Source organism: Sturnira hondurensis, unplaced genomic scaffold (assembly GCF_014824575.4).
Source record: "Sturnira hondurensis isolate 20B ecotype Veracruz unplaced genomic scaffold, ASM1482457v3 Scaffold0014384, whole genome shotgun sequence".
Classification (NCBI taxonomy): domain Eukaryota; kingdom Metazoa; phylum Chordata; class Mammalia; order Chiroptera; family Phyllostomidae; genus Sturnira; species Sturnira hondurensis.
In genome coordinates, this window is record NW_028087015.1 from 2654295 (window position 1) to 2682200 (window position 27906).

Sequence of the window (27906 nt, forward strand, 5' to 3'; positions counted from 1 at the left end):
GTGTCATAAATTCTTTAGCTTCTACATTTCCCACACTACTCTTGCCCTTCCCTTGTCTATTTTCTCCCTACCATCTATGCTACTTATTCTTTGTACCCTCTCCCCTTCTCCTCCACCCACTCCCCTGTTGGCTAACCCTTCATGTGATCTCCATTTCTCTGGCTCTGCTCCTGATCTAGCTGTCTGCTTAGTTTGCTTTTGTTTTAGGTGTGGTTGTAAATAACTGAGTTTCCTGTCCTTTCGCTGTTCATATTTCTTATCTTCTGTGCCTTAGACAGGTCCCTTTAACATTTCATATAATAAGGGCTGTGATGATGAATTCCTTGAACTTGACCTTATCTGAGAAATGCTTTATCTGCCCTTCCATTCTAAATGAAAGCTTTGCTAGATAGAACATTCTTGGATGTAGGTCCTTGCATTTCATGACTTGGAATACTTTCCAGCCCCTTCTTGCCTGGAACGTCTCTTTTGAAAAATCTGCTGACAGTCTGATGGGCACTCCTTTGTAGGTGACTGTCCCCTTATCTCTTGCTGCTTCTAGGATTCTCTCCTTCATTTTAATGTTGGGTAATGTAATTCTGATGTGCTTTGGTGTGTTCCTCCTTGGGTCCACCTTCTTTGGGACTCTCTGGGCTTCCTGGATTTCCTGGAAGTCTATGGCCAGATTGGGCAAGTTCTCCTTTATTATTTTTTTTCCAAATAACTTTTCCACTTGTTGCTCTTTCTCTTCCTCTTCTGGTACCCCTATAATTCGGATGTTGGAATGTTTAAAGATATCCTGGAGGTTCCTAAGCCTCTTCTCATTTTTAAAATTTCTTGTTTCTTCCTTCTTTTCTGTTTGGTTGTTTCTTTCTTCCTTCTGGTCCACTCCATTGATCTGAGTCCCAGTTTTCTTTCCATCACTATTGGTTCCCTGTGCATTTTCCTTCCTTTCACTTAGTGTAGCCTTCATTTTTTCATCTAATTTGTGACCAAAATCAACCAGTTCTGTGAGCACCCTGATCACCACTATTTTGAGCTGTGCACTGATATGTTGGCTATCTCTTGGTTGCTTAAAAGTATTGGCTCTGGGGCTTTGATCTGTTCGTCTGTTTTAGCCATAATGTTTTGGTCTGGTGGTGCCTATTATGAGGAGTTGAGCCCTAGGTGTTCACCAGGGCGGGGCAACCCAGTCCCTGGGTTGTGATTCTGTATGGGGGGGGGGTCAGAGAGGGAACAATGGTGTTTGTTCTGCTCTCTCTCAGATTTCAGTCCCCTCTGCCACTTCCCCCAAGCAAATTGGGCCCTTCTGGTGCTGGTTCCTGGGTGGGTGGGCTTGTGTACATTCTAGGACCCTGTGGGTCTCTCCAACAAACTCTCCTGTGAGGCTGGGAGTCTCTCATGGCACCTCAACCCCCACAAGTGTTTTCATTCGGTGCTTTTAGGCTTTATTTCCTGGATCTGGGGCCCTGGGTTGTGAGGTCTGTCCTGCTGCTTGTTTTCACCTGGTTTATCTGCACGTGAATGGGTGTCCATGGTCAGCCAGCCACCTTGTGCACCTCACTGGGTCTGCCCGTTTCCTTCCCACACCCAGATCCGCCAGCCACAGCTTTTCCTGCCGCGACCCCTTTCCTGACAGCCACCGACTCCGCCCTTCTTACGGATCTGGGTGAATGGTTCATTGTCAGACTTCCGAACAGTTCAATTTTCTGTCTGTTCTGGTTGTGTTTTTGTTTCTAAATCTTTGTTGTCCTTAAATTTGGTTGTGCGAGGAGGCACAGTGTTTCCACCTACGCCTCCATCTTGTCTGGTCCAACTACCTTCTGAATATGTCTACCTATTGATCTTGTCATTTCTTCAAATTCTACTTATCCAAAAAACAACCTTGTCCTTCCGAGGTTGTTTGTTCTCTTAATACCCCTATTTCTGTTAACAGCATTATCATTGCATTCAGGCATGGTTATATGATTGTTCTCTTCTCACTATTATAAGCAGGGGTATTCACATATTACATCTATAACAGTATTGCACCTAACTTCTAGGGTGCCTTTTCATTACTCAAAAGCCCTTGAACTTGGACAATTCAGTATCTGGTGCCAGGTAACTCTAATACATAACCCTATCAGAAGCAATGCTCTGCTAAAAAGTTTTTAGTGATTCCTCTAGGACTATAGAACATAAAGTCCAAACTTCTGAGCATGGCTTTCAAGGGCTTCATAATCAGGATCCAAGCTACTCTACTAATTGTATTTCACACTGTCACCTCTGACATATTTAGTCAAATGGAACATTCCCTTTTCTTCATTTTCCAAATACCATTCTTTTGCTCTCATTATTCTTCCATACTTCATTCAGTTCTGTTTCTGCTAACTGAAATATTTCAAAATAAGGTTGAATGTCTCCTTCATCTTAAAGCATCCTTGAATCTTTGTAGCCAGAAAATAATTCTTTTGTAAATTTCTGTAACCCTTACTACTTGTATTAGTGCTTTTCTTATACATTTCACACAGTCTAACCTTAATTATATTCCTACGTATTCATCTCTCCTTTCTGCCACCATAGCTCCAAACAGTCCTTACACACAGAAATTACAATGAGTAATAAATTCACTGGGACAAACCTAATAACCTTTTCACAGACTATTACAGTGGACCCAACATATGTAATATACTAAATGATATTTTCCATTTTATAATTCAAAAGCCATGAGTTTTTTTCTGTAATAAAGACTAGCTCACAGGATAATCATGAAGACTGATGATGTGCTTTAAACACATTTAAGTTTTCAGGAATGAAGATGATATTATAAACCCACAATATCAGTATTTTTATACACCAGTGATTTTCAATAGAACTTTCTGTAATGATAGAAATGATCTCTGTGGTTCAACATGATAGCTACCAACTGGCCAGATGCAGCAACCAAGCATTTGAAATATGGCAAGTGGAAATGATTAGCTCAATTTTTAATTCTATTTACTTAATTTAAATTTAAATAGCCACATGTAGCTAGTAGATACCAGACAACAAAGCTGTAAATGAAAAACACTTCAGACTTTCAGTTTTAAAAGTTACAAGTTAACCATTTCCCATTATTTGCAGCAGTGTATGAGTAGAATGTAAAATAATGCAACTCCTTTTGGAAAAATGGCAGTTTCTCAGTTAAACATAAGTTATCATATGATCCAGCAATTCCCCTAAATGTATACTCAAGAGAGTATAAAAAATATATGTCCACATAAAAATTTGTACACAGCCCTGGCTGGTGTAGCTCAGTGGATTGAGCATGGGCTTGCGAATCAAAGGATCACGGTTCAATTCCCAGTCAGGGCACATGCCTTGGGTTGCAGGCCAGTTCCTACCAGGGGACACATGAGAGGCAACCATACACTGATATTTCTCTTTCTCTCTCCTTCCCTTCCCCTCTAAAGACAAATAAAATCTTTTATTTTTTATTTTTTTTAAAGATTTTATTTATCTATTTTTAGAGAGAGGGGAAGGGAGGGAGAAAGAGAGGGAGAGAATATCAATGTATGGTTGCCTCTCATGAGTCCCCTGCTGGGAACTGGCCTGCAACCCAGGCATGTGCTCTGACTGGGAATCGAACCACGATTGTCTTGTTCGCAGGTCCGCACTCAATCCATTGAGCTACACCAGCCAGGGCTAAATAAAATCTTTTAAAAAACTGTACACATGTATTTATAGCAGCCTTATTCAAAATAGTCAACATGGGGAAATAACCCAAATGTCCATTATTCACCATTACAATGGAATACTGTTCAGACATTAAAAATGGACAAAGTATTGATACAAGCTATGATATGGATAACCTTGAAGACATTATACTAAGTGAAAGAAGACAAAGCTCAAAGACCACAAACTGTATGGTTATATTTACATGAACTGCCAAGAAGAGCCAAATTATAGAGGCAGATACAAAGCAGATTACTAGTGTGTAAAGCTCAGGGAGATGGAGAGGATATGGGGTGACTGATACAAAGTATGGAAGCCCATATTTTGGGGGTAATAAAAATGTTCCCAATGTGACTATGGTGATGGCTGCACAACTTTTAGAATACTAAAGGCCACTGAACTGTATTGTTTATTTAAATGGGTAAGTTGTGTATATGAGTTCTATACCTCGACAAAGCTTTTTTTTAAAAAAAGCAATAGCTTTTATCAATCCACTAGAAGAAATTCTAAGAAAAAAAGTATCAGATATTCAAGGAAAAAATGCATCACAACCAATGATAAATGCTTATATAAGCCAAATTACTGAGGTATACCTACTTCAACCTTTTCATAGTTAAGTTATAGAAGAAAAGCAATTGCTTTATAGAACTAAAAATAGAATCACCACAATATAATTTACATTGTAAACACTTCAGTATAATAGGTACAAAAATTTAAGTTTGAAGTGGTAAATGAATGACAGAGCAAATATGAAATTTCTCAATGGTAAATTCATTAGCATATTTTCTGCTGCCAATATCAAGTCTCTCCTGTCTTCAGTTAGCAACATTAAAATGTAAAATAATTATCAGTAAGGATTACCCCAGAATAATCATAAAGCCATACCTCAAAAACATCATCATGATTAACATGCTTCAAATTCTCAGAGGCTTTCAGATTTGCAGTTACTGGTAGATTCCCATGACTGGCCTCAGCTTCAGGTTCACTAGTTTTCTGTACAGAGTTTCCTATCATGTACTTTTCTCTTTCCTCAGCTTTGCTTCTTACTGGAGTAGTACTTTCTGAAGTCTAAGTAAAAGAGAAGATAAAGAACTCATTCCTTATGCTTTATAGCTATTCTTTTTTTTTTAAAGATTTTATTTATTTATTTTTAGAGCGGAAAGGAAGGAGAGAGAGAGAGAAATACCAATGTATGGTTGCCTCCTGTGCTTCCCCCGCTGGGAACTGGCCCGCAACCCAGGCACATGCCCCGACTGGGAATCGAACCTCGATTGTCTGGTTCACAGGCCTGCGCTCAATCCACTGAGCCACACCAGCCAGGGCTATAGCTATTCTTGTATTATATTAAAGTTCACATGAAAATTTAAAAGTAAATTTTTCCTATTCTGGATAAATCAAGGAAATTTTAAACACAGAAATCTGTAGCACTCAGATAAAATGTTCATTATGGGGGACATATGGTTCCCAAAGTTTCATGAGCCACATTAAACTTTACAGTTTAGCTGAGGGTGCATTTTATTTTAGAAGTTGTGAAACAGATGTTAATGACTGAGTTACTTAGCTCACCATGGTCAAATTTGGAACAATTAGAGTGCTTTTTTTATTCACTGTAAAATGTGTAACAACTCTAGTGACATAAGATTTGTTTCCGGGATACGGTGTGAAATAAAAAAATCCATTAAAGGAACACATAATTTAGGGATTTGTGTAGGTTTCTGAAAGATCCCAAGGAAATGCCAACAGTCATAGCAATTAAATTTACAATTAGTATTGGGTAGAATGAATTGATATTCCCTGGGGGCGGGATATTTCCATTACAACAAATTTTCTGACATTCATTACCTTATTCTTTGTTCAGGCAATGATTTTGTAAAGGTTACGCTGACACTCCTATGCCCACCTTGACAGTCTGCAAACACAGCGAAGTGGTAATAGCAAGTAAGGAGTTCACTGTTGTTACAGGTTTTATTTCAGTTAGCTGACAACACCACCCTAAATTTGGGAGTACATTTTAGTGCATACAAAAAGGATCACTATATCAAATATTTAAAATTTTGAAGAAACTTGAGGTAGGTGTTGGCCAATTCTTTTGAACCGAGTTTTCTCACCTTCACACCCGTATCATTATTTACAACTTGGTGATCTTCGTGTGGTTTCAAATCTTTTCCAGAGTCGTCATTAGTCTCTTCATCTTTTAATCTATGTACAATGGTCTGAACAGTTTTGACCATATTCTTAAGCTCATCTGGGTATGGTGTTGGGTATCTCTTTAAATTCCCCTCCTAAAGAAATAAAATAGGCAAAATTTAAAATATGGATAGATATTTCTAATGTGAACCTGAAAATTTAATGTATAAGCCATCTCAATTCCATTTGATATCTGGCAATAGGTGTAACTGAAAACAAATGACAGGCATCTGAAAGCACTTAACACTCAAAAGTATGGTTTTATCAATAGTTAAAGATGGCAGCAGGGAATATAAAACAGAAAATTGTAGTTGAATAAGAATTAAATAAAAAATAAAGATAAAAAAAGATATCAGTTATAGATTTGTTTTAAAATTTTTCTTAATGGGCATTCACTTTGAAATATATGGAGTGAATACTGCCAGCACTGACACTTGGCTTTGAAACAGATATATGTTTTCCAGGTAGGAAAATATAAGGTTCCTACATTTATATATTAGGACTTAGGTGCAGGGAATCAACCACTTCAAAGGCCCACCTGTCATTTTCTGGGATTCAGCTAGTTTATATAAGGGGAAAAGAAATACATCCTTAAGTAACTTAAACATGGGTATTTGCTACTTCTACCACGTGACACATACTCTCAATCCCATAATGAAATAAAAGGTTTGTAACAGGGTTCTTTATCCCTAAAAGACATATAAATAAATCCTTAAAGAAAGGAAAGGGGAAAACAATAATATATTTTTCTCTTATATTTATATACACTATGAAACCTGGTATGTAATCACATAATTCTATATTATTCTCAAATTATTTCACACGACACATAATTAATAAAACTTCAAGCGCTTTGGGAGCAAGGAATAAAACCATACATTTCTTTGTATCCCCCAAACAGTATAGCAGGAAAACAGTAACCAATTAATATCAGCAGACTCACCCTAGGAGGTGCTTCCCTTTCATCTTTGTCTTCATCACATTCAAATGCCACTTGAGCCCGCTGCTTCCTCTGTTCTTCCCACAATGAAGGATTAAAACTTTCATTATCTGATATGAACATAACTAGGAAAAAAAGCAAAAGAAAAAATATTCACTATATTTTACTGTAATAATGAAGAACTAGTAGTTGCTCATCATTTTCTTTATATATTTGTTAAAAAATGTCAAACCCTGGCTAGTATTGCTCAGTGGACTGAACCAAAGGATCGCTGGTTACCAGTCAGAGCACATGCCTGGGTTGTGGGCCAGGTCCCCAATAGGGGGCACTAAAGAGGCAACCACACACTGATGTTCCTCTACTTTTCTCCCTCCCTAACCCTCTAAAATTAAATACATAAAATCTTTTAAAACTTAACTATATATTTTTATTTTATTTATTTAAACAATTTTTAGAATATATACATACATATGCTTGAGTAGTTTTAGTTATTGTTTGAATTAAAAATTATTTTTATTTTATTTATTTACATATATTTATTTAAAAACATGTTTTTTATATATGCTTTAAATAAAATATACTCAAATATTTTCACAGAATATTTATACTCACAACTACTTTTAGGTAGTTTTAGTCATTGTATGAATCATACTTGGTTATTTTAGTGCAAGTAAAAATGAATGGAAAAAATTCTGAAGTCTCTATATGACAATAACAAAAGCAGATAAACTAAGCACTAACAACATTAACATAATAAAAAAATCAAAGATTATACATGTTCTTTGGAGACTGGATCAATGACAAGGAAAAATACTTTTGTTTGAGAAATTTTCTTTGGAATAATATCTATATTGATTGCTTTCTAATTTTTTCAGGTTTTCTTTTTATTTTTCGGAAACGATAAAAGTAAAATAAAGAACAAGAAGGAATTTTCCAAGTTTGCTTTTTCCACCTGTAAGACGGGGCACAGAAAACTATTGAGTCTGGCCCACTTCCTGTTTTTGTAGTCTGTGATCTAAGAATGGTTTTAATTTTTTTAATGGTTAGAGGAAAAAATAGTATTTCATGACACACAAAAATTACATGAAACCTAAATTTGCCCACACACACAATTTTCTCAGAACACTCCTGTGCTCATTCGTTTGCAAACCGTCTGTGACTGCTCTCACACTGACGTGGCAGCATCAAGTAGTTGCAACAGAAACCTCTGGTCTACAAGACCTACAATATTTATTAAATGGCCCTTGAAGTCTCAGTTAAGGGGACTAAATGGTAATGAGAAAAAATAAAATAAAGATTGATTTTTTTAAAAAAGGCCCTTTTTACTAGTTTGCCAGTACTTTCAATAAGACATTAAAGTCTCTGCTCTGTACTAAGAATTCATGCCTTCTCTTTCCTCACAATTATTAAGTATTAGCATTCGATATTCCCACATAAAACAATTGTTTGAATAGAGTATGTAGTTGATAGTGATACTATTTACAGGATGCTCACTATTTCCTATTACCCATAAATCACCTCCAGAAGAAAAGCAAAAAACTGAGACCTGTGTCCTAGCAACTAAGGCAAACAAATACACAACCTACTGATGTATCTAAACATTTACTATAATTCCCTACCTACACTGCCCAAGTACAGACATAAGCCAGAATTGGCATATCAACTTTGAACTTAATTTCTGATGAACATTTGAGTCCTTGCATAAAACAAAATACTGACCATCTAAAATTAGATATACTATATTTTATTCCAGATATATATTTCCAAATTATACTGCTAACTATGGATTGGGGGCAGATTTAAATACATGGAAGACAAATCTTGCTTATAAAGGCTTCCTTTTTCTCTAAGTTTTTAATTACAGATCCTTCAGTGAATGAAGCTATTTACATGTGACATCTCACAAGTTTTAACAACTAATTTAATTCAAAAGCTAAAGTTCTGTTTCACCAAAATAAGTCTCATCAAATATACCCATGAAATAATAACTTAAAGCATATTTTTTATTTCTTCTTGCAAAGAACAAGAAATAGCATAGAGAAATAATGAGTTTTCTTATTATTTACCACTAGTTATGGAGCAGAAATAAAACAACTTCAGTTTTTAATCTATTTAAGTATTTCAAAGCTGTGTGCTAAATCTGCTAAAACATAGTAACAGGTGATTTGATTTTGTCACAGTGCTAGTCCTTTATAACCAGTGTTTCTCATTTTTTACAAAAAAACCTGCAAATGGTAGATGCTATTACTGTTATTTCAAGATAAGAAAACAGAAGCTTAAGAGTTTATTTAATTTGCCTATGGTATATTTAGAAAATTAAAACTAATGCTTAATTTAGATGTTTTCTTCAGTGCCCATATGGATTAAGAGTTAATTTATTATTAACTTGAGGCCATAAAGATTTTCATTGGTTTCACAAAAATACATAAAATTACATTTGAAGTGCCACATATAATATACATAACACACACAAATTACAACAAATATCAGAAACAATCTGCTCCTTATTTAAAAGGCCTTAATACCATACTTGTTGAAAAAACACTTGTGGCCAATAGTGAAGGGTATATTCCCCTTTCTTGGCAAAATATAATTAAGAACTCAGAAGTAACATTTACACTCAGGATCCTACAGATTATCTCTACCTAGCGTGTAGATCCAAGGGTAGTATTAATCCATCCACAACAGAAGTGGATGAAATATTTCCTGATTTAATAATCCCAGTGACATAACATGTAACATACATTCCCAACATTTGGATAAATGTGATTTAGAATACAGATACACATAACAGATGTTTGCTATTTAATTTCAAGTAATTATTTAAGGACATATATTACATGCATATACCTCTAAACTCCACCACCTATAACCGTGAGACATTGCCTTATTACCCCATTTTCAGAGAATTTTATTGACCAATTCTCCAAATTCCCTTCAAACAGCACATTTCTGAGACTTAAAATTCACTTCACACCTTTGCTGTGACTTATTAATATTTTTTTAAAGAAAAGAGATTCTTAAATGCCTACCATCCTCCGTCCTTGGCTGCTGAGGGAACATGTAGTTAGTAAGCACCATTTTCTGGGTCTCCGAATCAGTCTCTTTTTGAAGAGGTATCAGGGGTTTGGACTAGGGAAGGAAAATAAAGGTTTAATTTTTAATAATACTAAAGCAAATACACACCCAGCAATTCCTCTGAATAAGTACTCACCATTTTTCTATAAAGTATCAATGCGTAGATTATAAAAACAAATTTAAATATACATAATAAAACTTAAAGCATTCATTTAAAACCCCATAAATCCTAAAAAATAAAATTTAATTTTTACTATAAAACACACACATACTGTATTGTAATTACATCTCATTACCAATAAAGTTTTTAAAGATCTCATATACTAAGTATATCCACAGCTCAACAAATTACTTATCATAGTGATTTAATAAAGCTATTAAACAAGCCTTTCCATTTCATGCATTTCCCTACTCTACTATTATTCCCTTTTGAGAAGATGCTTTTGTAGAAACGATATAGAAGATTTAGTCTAGTTATCTGCAGGTTTCTTCTAGCTGAAAAGACAGTACTTCAAACAAACAGTAAGCCGTAATCTGCTTCTCTCTTCACTCCTGTGTGTCCTGTCTCTACTATTGACACCAAAAGTTATTCAGAGGTAGAACTGAAAGCCCATTATTTTGGACCCTCATTTTTTCTTAAAATTTTTTTCCTAACTGTTTATCAAGTGCTTTCAACTCACTTAATACTAATACTTGTGCCAGCCTACTGATCTAACACTCCCACAATCCAAACCTTGGCCGACTCCACACAGGCAGGAAACTAACTACCCAATCCTCCCAGCCCCTGCCACCCTGTCAATTAATTTTTTGGACTTACTCTTACAAAAACCTTGCAACTAGCTATAATATTAATCCTATTAAACATTTCCTCTGTGGCCCCCTCCTTGCTCCACAATAAGTACACAAACTGCACTGCATGACAAATGTCTTCTTCACTGAAAACTTTCTTTGACCTCCTTAGACAATGGAAATGGTGAGTGTACTCCTTTTCCAAAGACAGGGCTTCCCTGAAGCCTTCTCAAATATATGTTGCTTTCTCCAACACTTCATAAACCCTAGGCCAGGAGCTGCCTTATGCTTACAAATGCTCTGAGATCACTACTCATATCTCCTAAAATAAAAACTTTAGGAGATATCTCCTGTTCTTTTGAAGCACATAAACCCTGCCTCTTCCATTTTTATGCCCTTTCCTAATATTCAGTGCCCTCCAGTAGTATTCATCTATTCCTGACTTTTATGCCACAGTCATGGGTAATTCAAGAAATGTAAAATGTAGATGACATATCCATACTTTCAGCCCAGTAAATAAATATTTCCTAGAGGAAAGTACAGCGAAAGAAACTAAAGCATAATCTAGAGCACCATGAGGGCACCAACAAATCCCTGAAAAAGAAAACTGAGGAGTGGCCATGCAAAAGGACAACTGGCAAAGGATGGCCACACAGACACTATGCAGCTCTCTTTCTTTACTGTTCCTACGCTACTTGCTAATCAGCCTCACCACCACTGCCACCCCTGAACATTCAACTCGATCACCATCGTTCTTTCCTGTCTTTGCTTCTCTTTTTGTACCTCACTGTATCTCATCCTAACCATTTTCCTGACAATTAACAAGACAGTCCACTTGCTACACTGTCCTCTTACACTTGGCCTGGCAAGGCTGAAACCCAGAATCATCACAATTATGTGCTTTTTCAGTATCACACAACTGAGCAAACTGGTATAACTACAGGATTGTGATAACTTCAACACGGCTCTCAGTTACCTGAAAATCCTTCTATATGTCCTAAATTGTATTCTGAAAAAGAGATTATCTTCTTAAAAAGTTTAAAGATAAAAATAGAATTCAAGAACTGCTAAGAGTTTAGAAATGGCTACATTCCAAGAGCTTCATCATATACAATATTACTTCTTCTCACAATCACAGACCCAAGTCCCTTCAAGAAGATAAGAACTCCTGCCAGAGCTAACGATTCAACCAGCTTCCACTTCAGTCATCCAACCCCCTCTCATATCCTCAATCTTATTCTCCACACAGTCTCTTTCCAACAGCCTACAGACATGCTAATACTAAAGGATCCCTTCTTACCCTATCCCTGGCTACCAATTACTTCATGTTTTACTCCTTTTCTTTCTTGTCCAACTCTCTTAAAAGTCTAATCAACAATCATATGGCTTCATTCCCTCATTTATGTATTTCTTAAACTGCTTTAATCTGGTTTTTGACATATATCGCTACATTTACATTACTTACAACTAATTACCTATTACTTGCCCAAATATAATGCACACCCTTCAGACTTCACTTCAACTGACTTCTCCACAGCATTTACACTGTTCTATACAACCCCTTTTAGGTCAGTCACCTCACCCCTAACTTGAAACCACTACCACCTAGTCTCCCTTCTCCTTCTATGGCTGCTCTGAGACTACGAACCCACCAGCCATTCACATGATAGTACTCCTCAGGATGCAGCCATCCTTAACATTAAAAGAATAATTTTAAATAGTCCGTTTTGAGAAAATAAAGTCATGAAACTGCCATCTAGAAAAAGTGACTTAAGATAATAGGATAAATCTTATATATCTTTTTGTGTCACAAATCAAACTTTACAAATTAAAAGGAATGATCTATTATGGAACTGGAAAAAAAGAAACTGTCTTCAGAAACAATTTTGAGAAATTTCTGGAAGTTAGAATTAAAAGAATGAAGAAACCAAGAGCACAAAAACCATATCCCACAACAAAGCTGCAGGGGCGGGATGGCTCATGGCCACTGGAACTGTTCCATGCATGCTACCCTGAGGCCAAGGTACTTTAAACTCAGCATACCTAACTAGAACTTAACATCTTCCCATAAAAAATTGTTCTTTTCTCGATGGTTCCCTATATTGGTTATGGTATCAATATCTACCTAGTCCACATACATGCACTCTTCAAATGTACTAATGTGACTTTTGAAGTTATGTTTTAAATATACTGGCTCTTCCCTGGCACTGTTATAATTATTTTCAGCCAGTACTTTCTGTTGCCTTGGGTATGGATGGCAATGTCCTTCAACTGGTCTCCTCTGCCTTCATGCTCAGCCCCATCCCCTGCTAAATCCATCTTCCCACAAAGCAGCCCCAAATGACTTTCAAAAATGTCAATCTATTCATAGAATTCACCTGCTCATGTTACACTGGTTCCCGCTCTCCTATAGGACCACTCCTTCCTCTTAAACTAAAGATATACATGAGTAACTGATCAATGACTGTAATGATCAAATGCCCAATTGGACTAGAATATTGCCATTTTACACATTTTTCTGATATAATTATCATAAAGCTTCCTTTCACTATCAAAAATGTCCTAGCCTAGTAGAGACAACTTATTACATAGCACTCTAACCACAGTAATTTTCAACTGAGCCTGCATATAGCTCAAGAATCCTTAAAACAATCTTTCAGAAGCCACTCACTAATTTATGAGCTGACACACAAAAAAACCCTATTTACCATTCTTGAAATATAATGAAAATTCCTCTGCAAGGCATACAAAATCCTCTGTGACCTTGGTCCCCGTCGATCTCTTTGGCCTCATTTCCTATTCTCCCATCTAACAGGTCATGCTCTAGTCACAATGAACCACTTGTAGAGCTACTGAATATACTAGCCTGATTCACCAGTAAGTGCTTAGGCTCATGACATTTCTTCTAACTAGAACACTGTTCCCCCTTCTTTGTTTAAATCCTGCAACTCTTCTAGGAAGTAATTAGGCATTGCAGGCATCTCTTCCTCTGGAACACCTGTCTTTACATCCTCAAGTTATGCTCTCTTTCTTTGATCCTGAAGCCTAGTCCTACCCAGTGACTTACAATATTGTATTAAAATGACCTTCTTCCTAGCCTATTAGGCAATGCTTTGTAAATCTAGCTACAAAACTTCAAATCAGTTTCAAATTCAGTTAAAAGGGACCAGATAAAGTCCCATACATATAAAATGACATATTTAAGAGATGTCGTAATCACTTACGTTCAAGCTCTAATTAAAGCAAAGGTACCCTCATTTAGTATTTCCTTCCCTAATACACAGAATGAATAAATACTTCAGTCTAATCCATAAGTGAGGATCAACATCAACTTAAGACTTCTAGGATTTTAATAAGAGTTAGGTTGAAAATAGTCCTCAGTTAAGAAGTCTGGAGAATCCTAAAATACAGGCAATGGGTTTCTTTATCGTAGTACAAAACAGGGTTGTTAATATAATCCAAAAGAGGAACATAATACAGTCCCCAAAGTCAATGTGACCATGGAAGTTATAATACCTCACGAAACTAGTGCATACAAAACTTTGGAAAATATAGCTTTAGATAAATTACTATAAGGCATTGCTTAAAATTAAATACTAAGCAATAATTTATGAGAAATATTGGCAAATTGTACACGCAACCCTGCTACTCTTCTAATACCTATCAAACTTTATTTTTCTTTGTAGCTCTGAAACTTTCCACAGATAATTGTTTCTCTCTGTCTCCCATGAGAATGTAAATGCAGTAAGAATGTAAAAAAAAGAGTCTATTTGCTTCACCAGTATATCTCCAGCTCCCAGAGCAGTTCATGGCCTACAACAAGCTTTCAATGTTTGTCAAGTAAAGATAAGCCCAAGGTATAACTCTTAATTTCTGAGAAACGTCTCCTCCTTAAGGTGTGTGAAAATGCTTAATTATAAGTACAGTTTAAATTAATTATCGAATTTCTACAGATCTATGCCATAAAGAACCACTATAAAAACTAAAAAGTAAGGGAGTATTGTGTCTGACTTCCTAATGTGCCTTTTTTTAAAAAATGGATTTAGTAGCTCAGTGTCGATTGAGCACAGGCCTGCGAACCAGACGATCGAGGTTTGATTCCCAGTCGGGGCACATGCCTGGGTTGCAGGCCGGTTCCCTGCAGGCCAACTCCCAGCAGGGGACGCACAAAAGGCAACCATACATTGATGTTTCTCACCCTCTCTCCTTCCCCTCTAAAAGAAAATAAATAAATAAAATCTTTTAAAAAAATGGATTTAGGAGGAAGTAGACAAGTTCAACAGGATTTATTTTCTATAAATCTACATATATTTCACAAATATTATCTGTAAATACTTTCTAAGATTTTCCTTACGCAGAATATGTTTTTACAAGTTTTCCCCCGTATAACTGCTCTTAAATGAGCCTATGTAAATCAGAACATGTAGCTGTATAGCACTTGGAACTCAGTAGTTTACAGAACCAGAATGCCCACCTGATTATCTGAGAGCCACATTGCTGTCAGTTGCTGTAGCTTTGTAAAGCTAAAGGGCAAATTCTTTAATCTGTTGAAAGATATAGATACAAAAATTAAACTTTAAAATGAGAAACATTAAAATGAGAGTAAATCTAATGGTCTTCTAAACAAGGTTATGTTATTGCATACGGAAGTAGGAACAGATAGTTAATTCAGAAAAAAAAGCTAATCTAGATCTTTGAATAGGATATAAAACAAAGTATTACCCAGTTTTGAAAGAATAAGTTTTTAAGACATAATTCTTCAACTGAAAAAACTTGGCCGGGGGAAAAATAAGTAATCTAAAAACCACAAAAAAGTATCAGGTAAGAAAAAATATTAACTATCCCTACCTTAATGAAAAGACATAGACACATTAAGAATGTCTCATAAAATTGCTTTGGACATTTTATTTGGATTTTGAGAGAACAAACTTATCAGAAGCACTCTTAGTGACAGTTTGTCATAAAAACTGCATTGATCTATATTTCATATGAGCTAGCACTTTCATACTTAAGAAGACTATATTTTAATACTGTAATGAGTAAAAACAAAGTAATATAAATATTTGTAAGGATGATAAATGAGAACAGAATCCTATTTAAAATAATATATCTACCTTCTATTTTATACTTATCTACTCTTTCATATCCACCTGCCAAGGCAATTTGTTGGAACCTAGGGCTCTAGTTTTAGGGTACAATGTATGGGCCAAAAGGAGAATTTAATTTTTTTAAAGGCAGTGTTTTTTCTTAAATAAAATGGAGCAGTCAGAATATTTTATGTAGTCAGAAAACTGACTTTCAATAAAACTCTACCCATTTTTTTCTATGTGAGTCATCTTAAATCTGAGTCTTCATTTTCTCCTCTATAAAACAGGAATATCTGTTATACTATTTCATAGGACTGTTTTGAATACTTTCTAAGATGCTGTGAAAGCAAAATGTAAAAATTCTCTAGAAACACGCTTTTATCAGTACAACGGTTCTCCCTTATCCACAGAGGATAAGTTCCAAAGCCCTCTGCCCCTCTTCTGAAGCCAAGGATACTATCGAACCTTATGTATACTTTCCCTCCAAAGACATATATACCATTCCCCTAAAAGAAAGCACTTTATGGTTTCTTTTTGGCATACCTGAATTGGCAGCACTGCTATTCTTGTGCTTGGGGCCATTATTAAATAAAATAAGGACTGCGTGAACACAGCACTGTGACATGGTGAGAGCTGATCTGATCAAAAAGAGGGCTAAGTGACAAACACAACAGGTAGCATATACAGGGTGCATACACTTGGACAAATGAATGATTCATGCCCACAGAGAGACAGCATGAGATTTCATCATGCTACTCAGAACAACATGTAATTTAAAACTTATGAATTGTTTATTTTTGGAATTTCTCCATTGACTGTTTCAGACCATGATTGACCGCAGGTAACTGAAACTGAATAAAGTGAAATCGTGGGTCGGGGGACTACTGTATTCTATCTTTACCTCAGGAAAAAATTATGGACAATCTGTTCTTATCTTAACATCGTTACAACTTATTAACCCTAGGAATATCTGCTCTACACCTTGGCTATGCTGTCCAAGCTATATGATGGATGTCTAATACACCACTGCTCAGAAAAAGAAGACTTTTTTTCTTCAAAGAGGAAAGAAGATTACAGTAAAAGATTCTTTGTTCAACAGCAGTATTAAGGTGAAGATCTGATTTTAGGAATAAAAAGGCTGCTACAAAGGAGAGGATAAAGGTTGCATAGCTAAGGTCAACAGGAAACGAACTGTGACAACCACAGTATATTAATTAACATAAGATAAAATTAGATCATCATTTCAGTTAAAAATTCTATTTAAAAAATAAAATATGTATGAAAACAACACAGATATTTGATCACACATAATGAAAACTGAATTTTATCTAATATTTTCTATAAAGCAACTGATGAATACATTACAAACCTATTGTCACTTAAATTAATGACTTTTAATTTTTGCATATCACCCATTTCCTCTGGAAGTGTCTCAAGTTTATTGGAATGGAGAAACAGCACAGTTATATTTTTCCAGTTGCCAACCTGAAAAATAAACATAAAATTGGGGAATCATATATGTGGCCTAGTACTTAACAGACGTAAGTAAAATATTTTCAAAAGTTATGAAAAATACTCTTCTCATTTATAAAAGAAAATTTTATTTTCCCTTTTCAATTATTAATTTTCATGTAGGAAGTAAAGTACCTAGGTATCTCTTGTAAATCAATATAGCTAATAATTCTTCTGAAAAAGAACTTAGTTACGTAATTATTTCTGAAAGAAAATAAAATCATACTAGGTAGCGATAATTAATTAGAAAAATGAAAAAACAAAAATTCAAAAGAAATTTAAATTATAGTACCTCTGGGGGTAACTGTTGTAGATAGTTATGATCTGCAGCAAAGGTTCTTATATTACTAAGCTGCCCAATAGATGAAGGCAAGGCTTCAACTTCATTGAAGCTACAATCCAGTTCTTCTATTGATACTAACCTTTAAGAAAGAAAACATACATTAAAAAAGAATTCCTTACATATAATTCAACATTTAAGAATGTAGGAACATTTGAACTTGACTTCAACAAAACTAACCAAATTTTATCTCCACTAAGATAAACTTCACCAATAAAAAATTGGCCTATCTTTATTATAAATGTATCCAGACAATAATCAATTGCTTATTTAAATGTTTATGACATATCCTCTAGATGCTATTTATACAATTACCTGAAAATACATATAGCATGCTGAACTGAAAGAATTCACAAAAATCTTACCCTCCTATAGAGTCTGGTAGATACATTAATTGATTTTCATCTATTTTAAGAGTTGTTACATTCTTCAATGAACCTATTGAAGGAAGAAATAATATGTAATTTTCCAGCTTGAAGGAGAAGCAAGTCAACCAACAGTCCAGTGTGAGCACAAACTGCATTTGACATTAATCATAAAGAACTTTCCCAGTCAACCTGGAGACACCATACCAACCCCATTATTCTCTAGTCCCCTACCCTGTATTTTCAATTTTCACCTACGTATCACCTTGCAACATCAGTGTGTATTTAATGATGTAATCCCACTGAAATGTAGGTGTCATAACTGAGTAGGGACTTTTATCTGCTTTATTCACTGTAATAGTCCTCTTCTTTAAAATAATGCCATAGTACAGTAAAAACATGTAATACAAACTTGTGGTATTCATGGATTAAAGAAATGGTACTATGAAGGTAGTTTTTATAGGTGTGTAACAAACTATTCTATGAACACTAAATACTAAAACAATAAAATGGAGCTTAAGTTAAAATTAAAAATGCTGAATGAATTTTAGCAGAATTTGCAAAATGTAAACTGAGCTAAAACAACTATGTGGCTCAATTGAAAAATATACAAAAGTATTTTCTTGGTTTCTATATTTAAACATCACAAAGCTACCCAGATTTAACTTTTCAGTTCTTTTATCAAAATAATTTAATTCCCTTGATGCAGCATGAGACAAACAACTGGACAAATCAACATATACTCTCACAGAACTTGCTAAACTGATCTTTCTTCTCAGTGAGTCTAAAATGAAGTAAGACTGAAAACATCGGATTAAAGGCTACGATCAAAATAAAACAAAGGAAAAGAAAGAATTAAATCAAGTTTGGAAAAATTAACCTCTTTTTTAAAAAAAGATTAAATTTTTTAAAAAATATTTTGTTTATTTATTTTTAGAGAGGAAGAGAAGGAGAGAAGGAGAGAAATATCAATGTATGGTTGCCTCTCATGAGTCCCCTGCTGGGAACTGGCCTGCAACCCAGGCATGTGCCCTGACTGGGACTCGAACCGCGATCATGTGGTTCACAGCCCGAGCTCAATCCACTGAGCTACACCAGCCAGGGCATAAATTTTATTACAATGATAAAAATGATGTTTCCTTAAAGAAAAACACAGTAATGTCAACAAAGGGGTAAACTGTATGACTGATCAAATCAGGAAAAAATTCAGTAAGATTTGTGACTCCAGACTTCCTATCAAGATGGAGGCATAGGTAGACAGGCTTTGCCTCCTTGCACAGTCAAAGAAAGAATTACAACCAGATCTCAAAACTAATAATACCCAGAACTGTCAGAAAATCAAGCTGCATGGAAGTCTGACAACCAAGGATTTAAAGAAGATACATTCATTTAGATGGGTAGGAGGGGCAGAGTTGCAGAGATGGGCAGTGAGGCAGCATGGTGTGGAAAGGCGGTGGCAGGGCACAAGATGGGTGGGAGGGATACCTTGGGAGAAAATGATCCCAGCCCCAGCCATACTGTACTGCCAAGTCCAACACCAGGAAGATAGATCCCCACTACCTCTGGCTGTAAAAACCAGCAGGAGTTGGGGAGGCAGAAGAAACTGCCGGATTTTTGCTGCTCAAAGGGCCAGCACAGTCTTAGACCACACCCAAAGGCACCCACTCCAGGATTCACCACTGGGGCAGCAGCTAGAAGGGTGCCCGTAGCACACAGGAAGAGGGGTGAAGTGACTGGAAATAGGGTGAGCACCAGGCAAACCACCAGAAGCCCGGTGGCTGCAGTGCCCCCTCTCAGAGCCCTCCCCACACAGCCACAAAGCATGAAGCGGGTTACCCCTCCTTGGGAATTACCAAAAGTTCCATCCCACACAATTCAGAGGTGCCTTTTCTACACAGACCACACTACTAAGACAGGGAGTAAAAGCAGCTTTACTTAATACATAGAACTAAACACAGGGAAGCTGCTAAATTGAGGAGACAAACAAAAATGGCCCAAATGAAAGAAAAGAATAAAACCCCAGAAGAAGAACCAAGCCAAATGGAGATAGCCACCCTATCAAACATAGAGTTTAAAAAACTGATTATCAGGATGCTCAGAGAATTCCTTGAGAATAGCCAAAAAAATAAAGCAAGAAATGAAGGTCACAATAAATGAAATAAAAAATAATCCACAGGAAACCAACAGAGAAGGGAAGGAAGGTGGGATTCAAATCAATGCTTTGGAACAGAAGGAAGAGATAAACATTTCACCAGAACCAAAAGGAAAAAGAATTCAAAAAATTGAGAACAGTATAAGGAGCCTCTGGGACACCTCCAAACAAGCCAACATCCAATCATAGGGATACCAGAAGAAGAGGAAGAAGAGCAAGAAATTGAAATCTTATTTGAAAAAATAATGAAAGAAAACTTCCTAATTTGGTGAGGGAAATAGACATACTAGTCCAGGAAGCACAGAGTCCCAAACAAGTTGGCCCCAAAAGGAACACATCAAGACACATCATAATTAAAATGCCGAATGTTAAAGACGAAGGGAGAATCTTAAAAGGAGCAAGAGGAAGGCAGAGAATTACCTACAGGGGAGTTACCCTAAGACTGTCAACTGATTTCTCAAAAGAAACTTAGCAGGCAAGTAGGAATTGCAAGAAATATTTGAAGCGATGAAAAGCAAGGACCTACAACCTAGATTACTCTATCCAGAAAAGCTATCATTTAGAATGGAAGGGCAGATAAAGTGCTTCTCAGATAAGGTAAAGCTAAAGAAGTTCATCACCACCAAGCCAAGTATTATAGGAAGTGTTAAAAGGGAGTTATTTAAGAAAAAGGAGATCAAATCATTAACATTAAAAACGGCAGCAAATTCACAACTGAATCTAAAAAACAAAAACTAAGCAAACAACCAGAACAGAAACAAAATCATAGATATGGAGATAATTTGAAGGGTTATCAGCTGGGAGGGGGGGAAAGGGGTGAATGGGGAAATGGTGCAAGGATTAAGAAGCATAATTGGTAGGAACAAAATAAACATGGGGCAGTTAAGAACAGCATAGGAACTCTGGCTGGTGTGGCTCAGTGGACTGAGTGCCAGCCTGAGAACTGAAGGGTCACCAGTTTGATTGCCAGTCAGGGCACAAGGCTGGGTTGCAGGCAAGGTCCCCAGAAGGGGAGCGCAAGAGAGGCAACCACACATTGATGTTTCTCTCCCTCTCTTCCTCCTTTCTCCTTTCTAAAAATAAATAAATAAATAAATATTTTTAAAAAGAAACACAAAATAGTCATTAAAATTAGCATAGGAAATGAAGAAGCCAAAGAATTTACATGCAGGACCCATGGACATTAATTAAGGGAACTAAGGGAACTAAGGGAAGGGGTGCACCAAGTAGATGTGGGCAAGGAGGTAAAAACTGGGACAACTGTAATAGTATAATCAATAAAATATACTTTAAAAAAGAATAAAACTTTACTTTGATCGATCTTAAAGATTTGTGACTTCAGCAGTAAAGTGATAAAACTATGTCAATAAACCAAGCAATGGCAAAAACTTTATTTCTCAGCTTTTACATTACTAAAAATTACAGGAATTAGAAAGTAATACAAACCAATAGTCTCAGGCAGTTGCTGAAGTGAATTGCTTGATAATATGAGGTCTTGAAGGTTTTCACATGCTGAAATTCCTTCTTCAACCACTTCAATATTATTTTTAGAAAAGTCCAAATATGTGAGCTGTTTCAAACTACCAATAAACTGTAAGTAAAAAAAAAAAAAAAGGGAAATCTAATGACTCTATCAACCATAAGTAATTTATAAAACATTTAGGTAATGTATCTAATGCCAAGTTGTAATTTATAATTTAAATTTTTATATGAGATAGAAAACTCATCAATTTTTTAAAGAATACCATTAGTAATGTATTCAGTAATTAAGAGAAGAGCTCCTACTAATTTTATCCCAGCAGAGTGACAAAGGACATATACTTTTCTTTGGGAAGTCAGCTGTCCATCTTTGGCTAGGGAGATGGCAAATACTCGCATTTTTTCAGACCATAAGACGCACCTAGGTTTTAGAGGAAAATAGGGAAAAAATTGAAGCAATAATTGTGGTAAAATATTTAGTAACATAAATAACATAATATTTCACCAATGTAAAGGTAAATAGAACTCAACAGCAGCATTAACTACTATTATTCCTCCCAAATGGAGAGGTGCGTCTTATAGTCCAAAAAATAAGGAAATGCATGGATTCTTATACTTCAGAGTATGGGAGCAAACAAAATGTCAGTTGGTAAGACAGAAATTACATGGAAAATATCCCAGCTAAATAATTCCATGGGCAGGGACATACACATAATCCATAGTATTAAAAAGAATATATTACAAAAGTTTATTATGGACACATTTCTGATTTTAATCAAGCATGTGTTGACAGTATAAAATATAATTTTTATAACTATTTAATTCTATTAAGAACAAGTAATTTGAAAACTTATAATACATAGAACTGCAAAGATGCAGAGCAATAAGTAAAGCCATTTGAAATTTGATATACTTACACCTGGAATAAAAGTCAGTCTATTACCATCCATCCAAAATTCTTTCAATCCATTTAGTTGCTCAAGTACTTCAGGCTGTTTGAATTAAAAGGAAGAGGCAAATCTAATTATTTACTTGAATGTTTTTGTGTGACAAAAAGCCCCTGAAAATTTCTAGTAACTTTTCAGTTTTTTTGAAAATTTTTTACTTATTTTTAGAGAGAGAAGGGACGGACAAAGACAGGGAGAGAAACATTGATGTGAGAGAGAAACACCAATCAGTTGCCTCTCACATGCACTGGGACTGGGGACTGAACCTGCAACCCAGGTATGTGCCCTGACTGGGAATCAAACTGGCAACCTTGTAGTTTGTGGGATGACACCCAATTAACTGAGCTGCACCGGTCAGGGTGATAACTTTTCGTTTAAAACAAAAAAATTAAGGAAAATACAAAGAGTCAAGCCTTTTTACTATATTATAGTTAGAGTACTATTACTACAGAACACAAAGATAGACATTTCCTAACAGTTTACAAAAAATTCATTTAAGCTTTTGATTACATAATAGGTTCAAATAGTTATACAATTAATAAAGAAAAAATAAGGGCCACTGCTTTCAAGAACACAATGAAAAGATACTCTCAATTACCTGTAACAAGCTTTCAAGAAAAACAGGAAAGAAAAGAATAGGGCAATATACTTCTTAAAAATCCAATAATAAAGGAAAAGGTAAGTAACCAAGCCACAATCACATAAGCTAATTCTGTTATTTTAAACTCACAGCAATTACATGGTGAAATACTGTTTATAATATGATGCTGAGGACCAAAAATAACCAATCAGTTACTGATTAATAACCAATTAATATGTTCTTTAAACATACTCCTTTCCTTTTTCAATCAGCATCACAGTACACTGTGCATACAAAACAAAAGCATAATCCAGAGACTTCACTGCCAACGCAAAAATAATAGTTATTTCCACTCGATATTTTTCCCTTTAGCTACTAAATCAAAGTATTACAGAGAAGTATTTTATCATTAAATAAATTCCTAAGCAATACCCCTGAAAGTTATTTTTGATTAGGAAATAGTACTTTTCCTGTTGCACTCTGACCTGATGAAATATTGTTTTTCCTTTATCTCTCACTTCCTACTCCCTACGCCTAAAAACTTTTGGATACCTTTTTCCATGGGTTTCTCATTAATTTTACATTTTATCCTTACTTTTGTCAAATGTTTCTATCTGGTTAACTTTCTCTGTTAAGAATTTCCCTATCTTGTCTCTCAAAAATGTATGTATGTCTTTCACTAATTTTATACTTAAAAGTGCAGAGAATACATTAATTTTCACACTTTATTCTTGAAAAAATATAAGACTATGGACAGCAAGATTGGTAAGAACTTACCACTTCTGCGAATTCATTACTCCCCAAATCCAATCTTTCCAGCTGGGTCAGTCTATTCATGGTTCTGTGTACAATGGATTAATAAAGAATTAAGTATACAAAAACATTACTTAATGGAAGCTGTCAAATTAATAGTGGAAAACATTCTTATGTAATGTATCTTGTTGTATAGGCTCTCACATGGTGAAAAAACAAAAATAATTTTCTAAGAAAAATCATCATACACTTATGCCTCACTTAATAATGGGGATATGTTCTGAGAAACACATTATTAGGTGATTCCGTTGTTGTGTGAACACCATAGAGCATTCTTATGCAAACCTAGATGGTTCAGCCTAGTACACACCTAGGCTATGTATGTAGTACACACCTAGCCTGTTGCTCCTAGGCAACAGCCTGTACAGCATGTTACTGTACTGATTACTGTAGGCAGCTGTAGCATAATGGTATCTGTATCTGAACACAGAAAATTTACAGTAATATTGTGTAAAAGACAAAGTTTGTGCATGTGTAATTTCATCATCTCTGGAAATTTAACATATTAGAAATATGAAATAAAATAAAACTCAAATATTTCTCTAGATTTTTAGTGGAGAAAAAAAGAGACATTTTCATTGTAATGTCAGTATGTTATAGACCTAACATTAGGTAAGGCTAATTTTCCCCAATCCTTTCATTCTAAATATGCCATTCTACCAACTCTAACAAAACCAATCCATCTCACAAACCCAATTTTTCTTAAACTGCTTTATTTAACTTAGATTAACTGAGTGTCTTTTCTCAGGCACTATGAGGTAGTAAAATTCCATTTCCCTTGCTCCTATTTGTCTTTTAAGTCAGTTCTAGTTTGCTTCATAGCAAAAGGTGTTTTCAAGATCTTTCTCAAGAAAGATGCTATGATATTTAACTCCTACATCCATAATACTGTATCAGGTGGACATTTTAGAAAAGTAAAGAGGGCTGTGAGGTGGGGGGAAGACTGAAAGGAGAAAACACAACCTTATTTTTCTGAATTCAATCTTCTTACAATGAGTAGATAACATAAAATTCACATGTGGCAATTAAATGCTGTATCAACAAGGGAAAGTTACAAAAGAGGGTATGAAAAGAAAAAGTAGTGCATTGAAAAACTTCAATTTCAAATGACATCTTTAAAAAGTTATGTTTTAAAACTGATTTAAGAAAATATAAATGACATATATATGCAATAAAAGAAGAAATACAGTGTAAAGAAATACAGTGTAAAAGCATCCATCTTAACTTGTTACAGCTTATTGTTACTGGCAACTTTGGTCCTACTCCTACATTTCAAAAATTTCAATTTTATTTCATTTTCAAGTCTTTTCATTTAAGATCCGGCTTTCCACTCCAAAAAGAAAGTAGAAACAAGAGCCTTCAAATTTCCTTCTACTTCTAAAATTCTTTTGCATTTAACTCATTTTTATGTTCTCTCTTTCTAGGAGGAAAAATACATATCCTTAATACTGGAGGACACAGTAGTAAGACTGTGCCTCACTTAATAATAAGACACAGTCTTACTACTGTGTCCTCCAGTATTAAGATGGTATTAAATCTCACCTAGCTACACACCTACAGCAGCTTTCCCACTCCTCTAATCTTTGATCGTAAGAAGGTTCACTTACACAGCCTAAATGCATGTGACTTTATAGTTTGGGAAGACTCAAAGGTTTTAATCATGTCTTAAAAGAAAGCAGGAAAGAATTATATTTGCAAACTTTAAGTTAAGGAGTTAAAATAAGTGAATTCCTTATGATCAGATACAACATATTAACTACAGAACTTTTCAATAAACAATTTACATCTTTATTATTCAAATCTCTTAGAAAACAGACAAGTTTTGTGTTGAGAAGTCATTAATGCCAGTATCAAATGGGACAGTAATTGAACTGTAGCTGAACAATAAAAAATGAAAAAAATATAAATCATAATTCCCACTTTAATTTATACTCAAAAACTATCACTAATAACCCCAGTCATAATTCCTACACTGAACAATTATTAAGCTAATATATGTCTTTTGGGAATCAAAACTAGATATACTTGTCCTGGCCTGGTAGGTCTGCTGGTTATAGCCTTGTCCAGATATGCCAAGGTTGCAGGTTCAGTCCCCAGTCAAGCCACACAGAAGAATCAATCACTGAATGCATAAGTAAGTGGATCAACAAATCAACCTTTCTCTTCCCTTTTCTTCCTCTCTAAAAATCAGTAAATTAAAAAAAGAAAAAAACTTTGCACTGTGCCCTCAAAGATTACAGTCATGGGAGGGAAAGGGGAGATCCAAGTGCATGTGCACATGTTATATATGTGGGTCAGGTAAGATGAGAGTGAAATTATAAAAAAATTGGATAGTGTGGTAATTGTCATAACAGATATAATAAACAAGATCCATAGAAGTTGAGTAAACAGAACTAACTCCTCTGGAACTGGAGATACTTCTTTAAAGAGGGGACAGTTAACTCTTGACAAACAAATTATTAACAGGAGTCATCAAAAATTTCTGTAAAGGGGCGGATAGGAAATATTTAAGTCTTTGCATATTATTTCTGTCACAAATACTCCACTCAACCACTGTAGAACAAAAAACAGCCACAGACAATATGTAAATGAATGAATGTGGTTGCAATGAAACTTTATTTATTACAAAAATAGGCAGTGGGCCAGATTTAACCACAAACTATAGTTTGCCAATGCCTAAAGTGTAAAAAATATAGCAATGAGTTCAGGGTGTTTTAAGATATTTCTTCAATAAATGAACACAGACTACACAGTGTATTTTTTTAATCCTTACCCGAAAATATGTTTATTGAAGAGAGACATATGAGAAACATCAATCAGCTGCCTCCTATATGCACCCCAACCAAGGATGGAACCTGCAACCTAGGTATGAGCCCTGACGAGGATTCAAACCAACAACCTTCTGATGTACAATGATGCTCCAACCAACTGAGCTACTCAGCCAGAGCTACACAGTATATTCTGAGTATGCAGACCTGTTTTAGTTTCATCTTATTTGCTCTTGGGCTGCCACCTCTTCTTGATGTTAGCTTACCAGAGGGGGCCCACCATGCCATTTCTAATTTTCATTAGACTACAAAAGCAGACAAGCTCTTAGAACTGTATTTATAGACTTTACATGAAGGCCCTTTGGATCTCTCTAATGAGTACTCTGTAAGAGCTCCAGTACATGAACTAGGTGCGACTTTGTCTGGGACTCGAGTGGGATTTACATACTTCAATTCTGACTTTTGTCACATAAGACTGAGTTCCAGAGACTGTGAAATGACTATTAAATACCAAATACAGATGCAAAAATTTTATATTGAATACCTCTAATTTAAGTATAATGACCACAAATGTCAATCTTTAAAATAATTTGCACTCGTATTTCAGATATTAAAAAGTTAACATTTCTCTAAGGACTTAGGAATTAAAAATTCTAAACTAAATTTTAGAAAACACAGCACCCTTACTTACTTTGGCAACATTTTCAACTGGTTTTCTCTAAGTTCTAAGATCTGGAGTTTAGTTAACCTGCAAAACAAAGAAAACAAATCAAGCATCTATAACAAAGACAAAAAATGTAACTAAGTAAACGTCACATTCCAAAGTTTTAAAGCAGTCAATATTTATTGTGTAATTACAACATGAAGAATACTGTATTAAAAAATTATATAGCTACACAAATTAATGCAAAGAAAAAAAGACTATTTCTGCTCCTCAGAATTACTGGGGTGTAGGGAGAATAAACACTTCCAGACATATTTAAAGCACAAAATGACTGTCTCTAAATATCAAACCTGGAAGAGCACTTCACACCTGAGAAAAGACCTGCCAAAATTATTAGCTATTTAAGAATAATAATTCAACTCTGAAAGGAAACAATAAGGGAACACAAGAAGACATGAAAATCCTCTGGCGCAGTGACGCACTTTCCAATAAATTTAGAGGAAAACGAGCAGATTCAGTGGTACAGAGTAGCT

The 27906-nt window shown here is 35.2% G+C and overlaps 1 protein-coding gene across 8 annotated transcripts in view; it reads right to left on the reverse strand.

Annotated features, from left to right (window-relative positions):
- Positions 1-27906, reverse strand: part of ERBIN (erbb2 interacting protein) — a 123052-nt gene that overhangs the window by 22303 nt on the left and 72843 nt on the right. For 7 of the 8 annotated variants that reach the window (XM_037062844.1, XM_037062839.1, XM_037062845.1 and 4 more), the window contains 12 exons: positions 27401-27457; positions 23906-23969; positions 22519-22593; positions 21569-21713; positions 17971-18043; positions 17558-17687; positions 17123-17238; positions 15141-15210; positions 9832-9931; positions 6803-6924; positions 5781-5954; positions 4558-4740 (listed from right to left, as the gene is read on the reverse strand). In XM_037062844.1, the coding sequence (XP_036918739.1) occupies positions 4558-4740; positions 5781-5954; positions 6803-6924; positions 9832-9931; positions 15141-15210; positions 17123-17238; positions 17558-17687; positions 17971-18043; positions 21569-21713; positions 22519-22593; positions 23906-23969; positions 27401-27457 (1309 nt within the window). The remainder of the gene's footprint in view (positions 1-4557; positions 4741-5780; positions 5955-6802; positions 6925-9831; positions 9932-15140; positions 15211-17122; positions 17239-17557; positions 17688-17970; positions 18044-21568; positions 21714-22518; positions 22594-23905; positions 23970-27400; positions 27458-27906) is intronic. The other variant, XM_037062842.1, reaches the window with a different exon arrangement.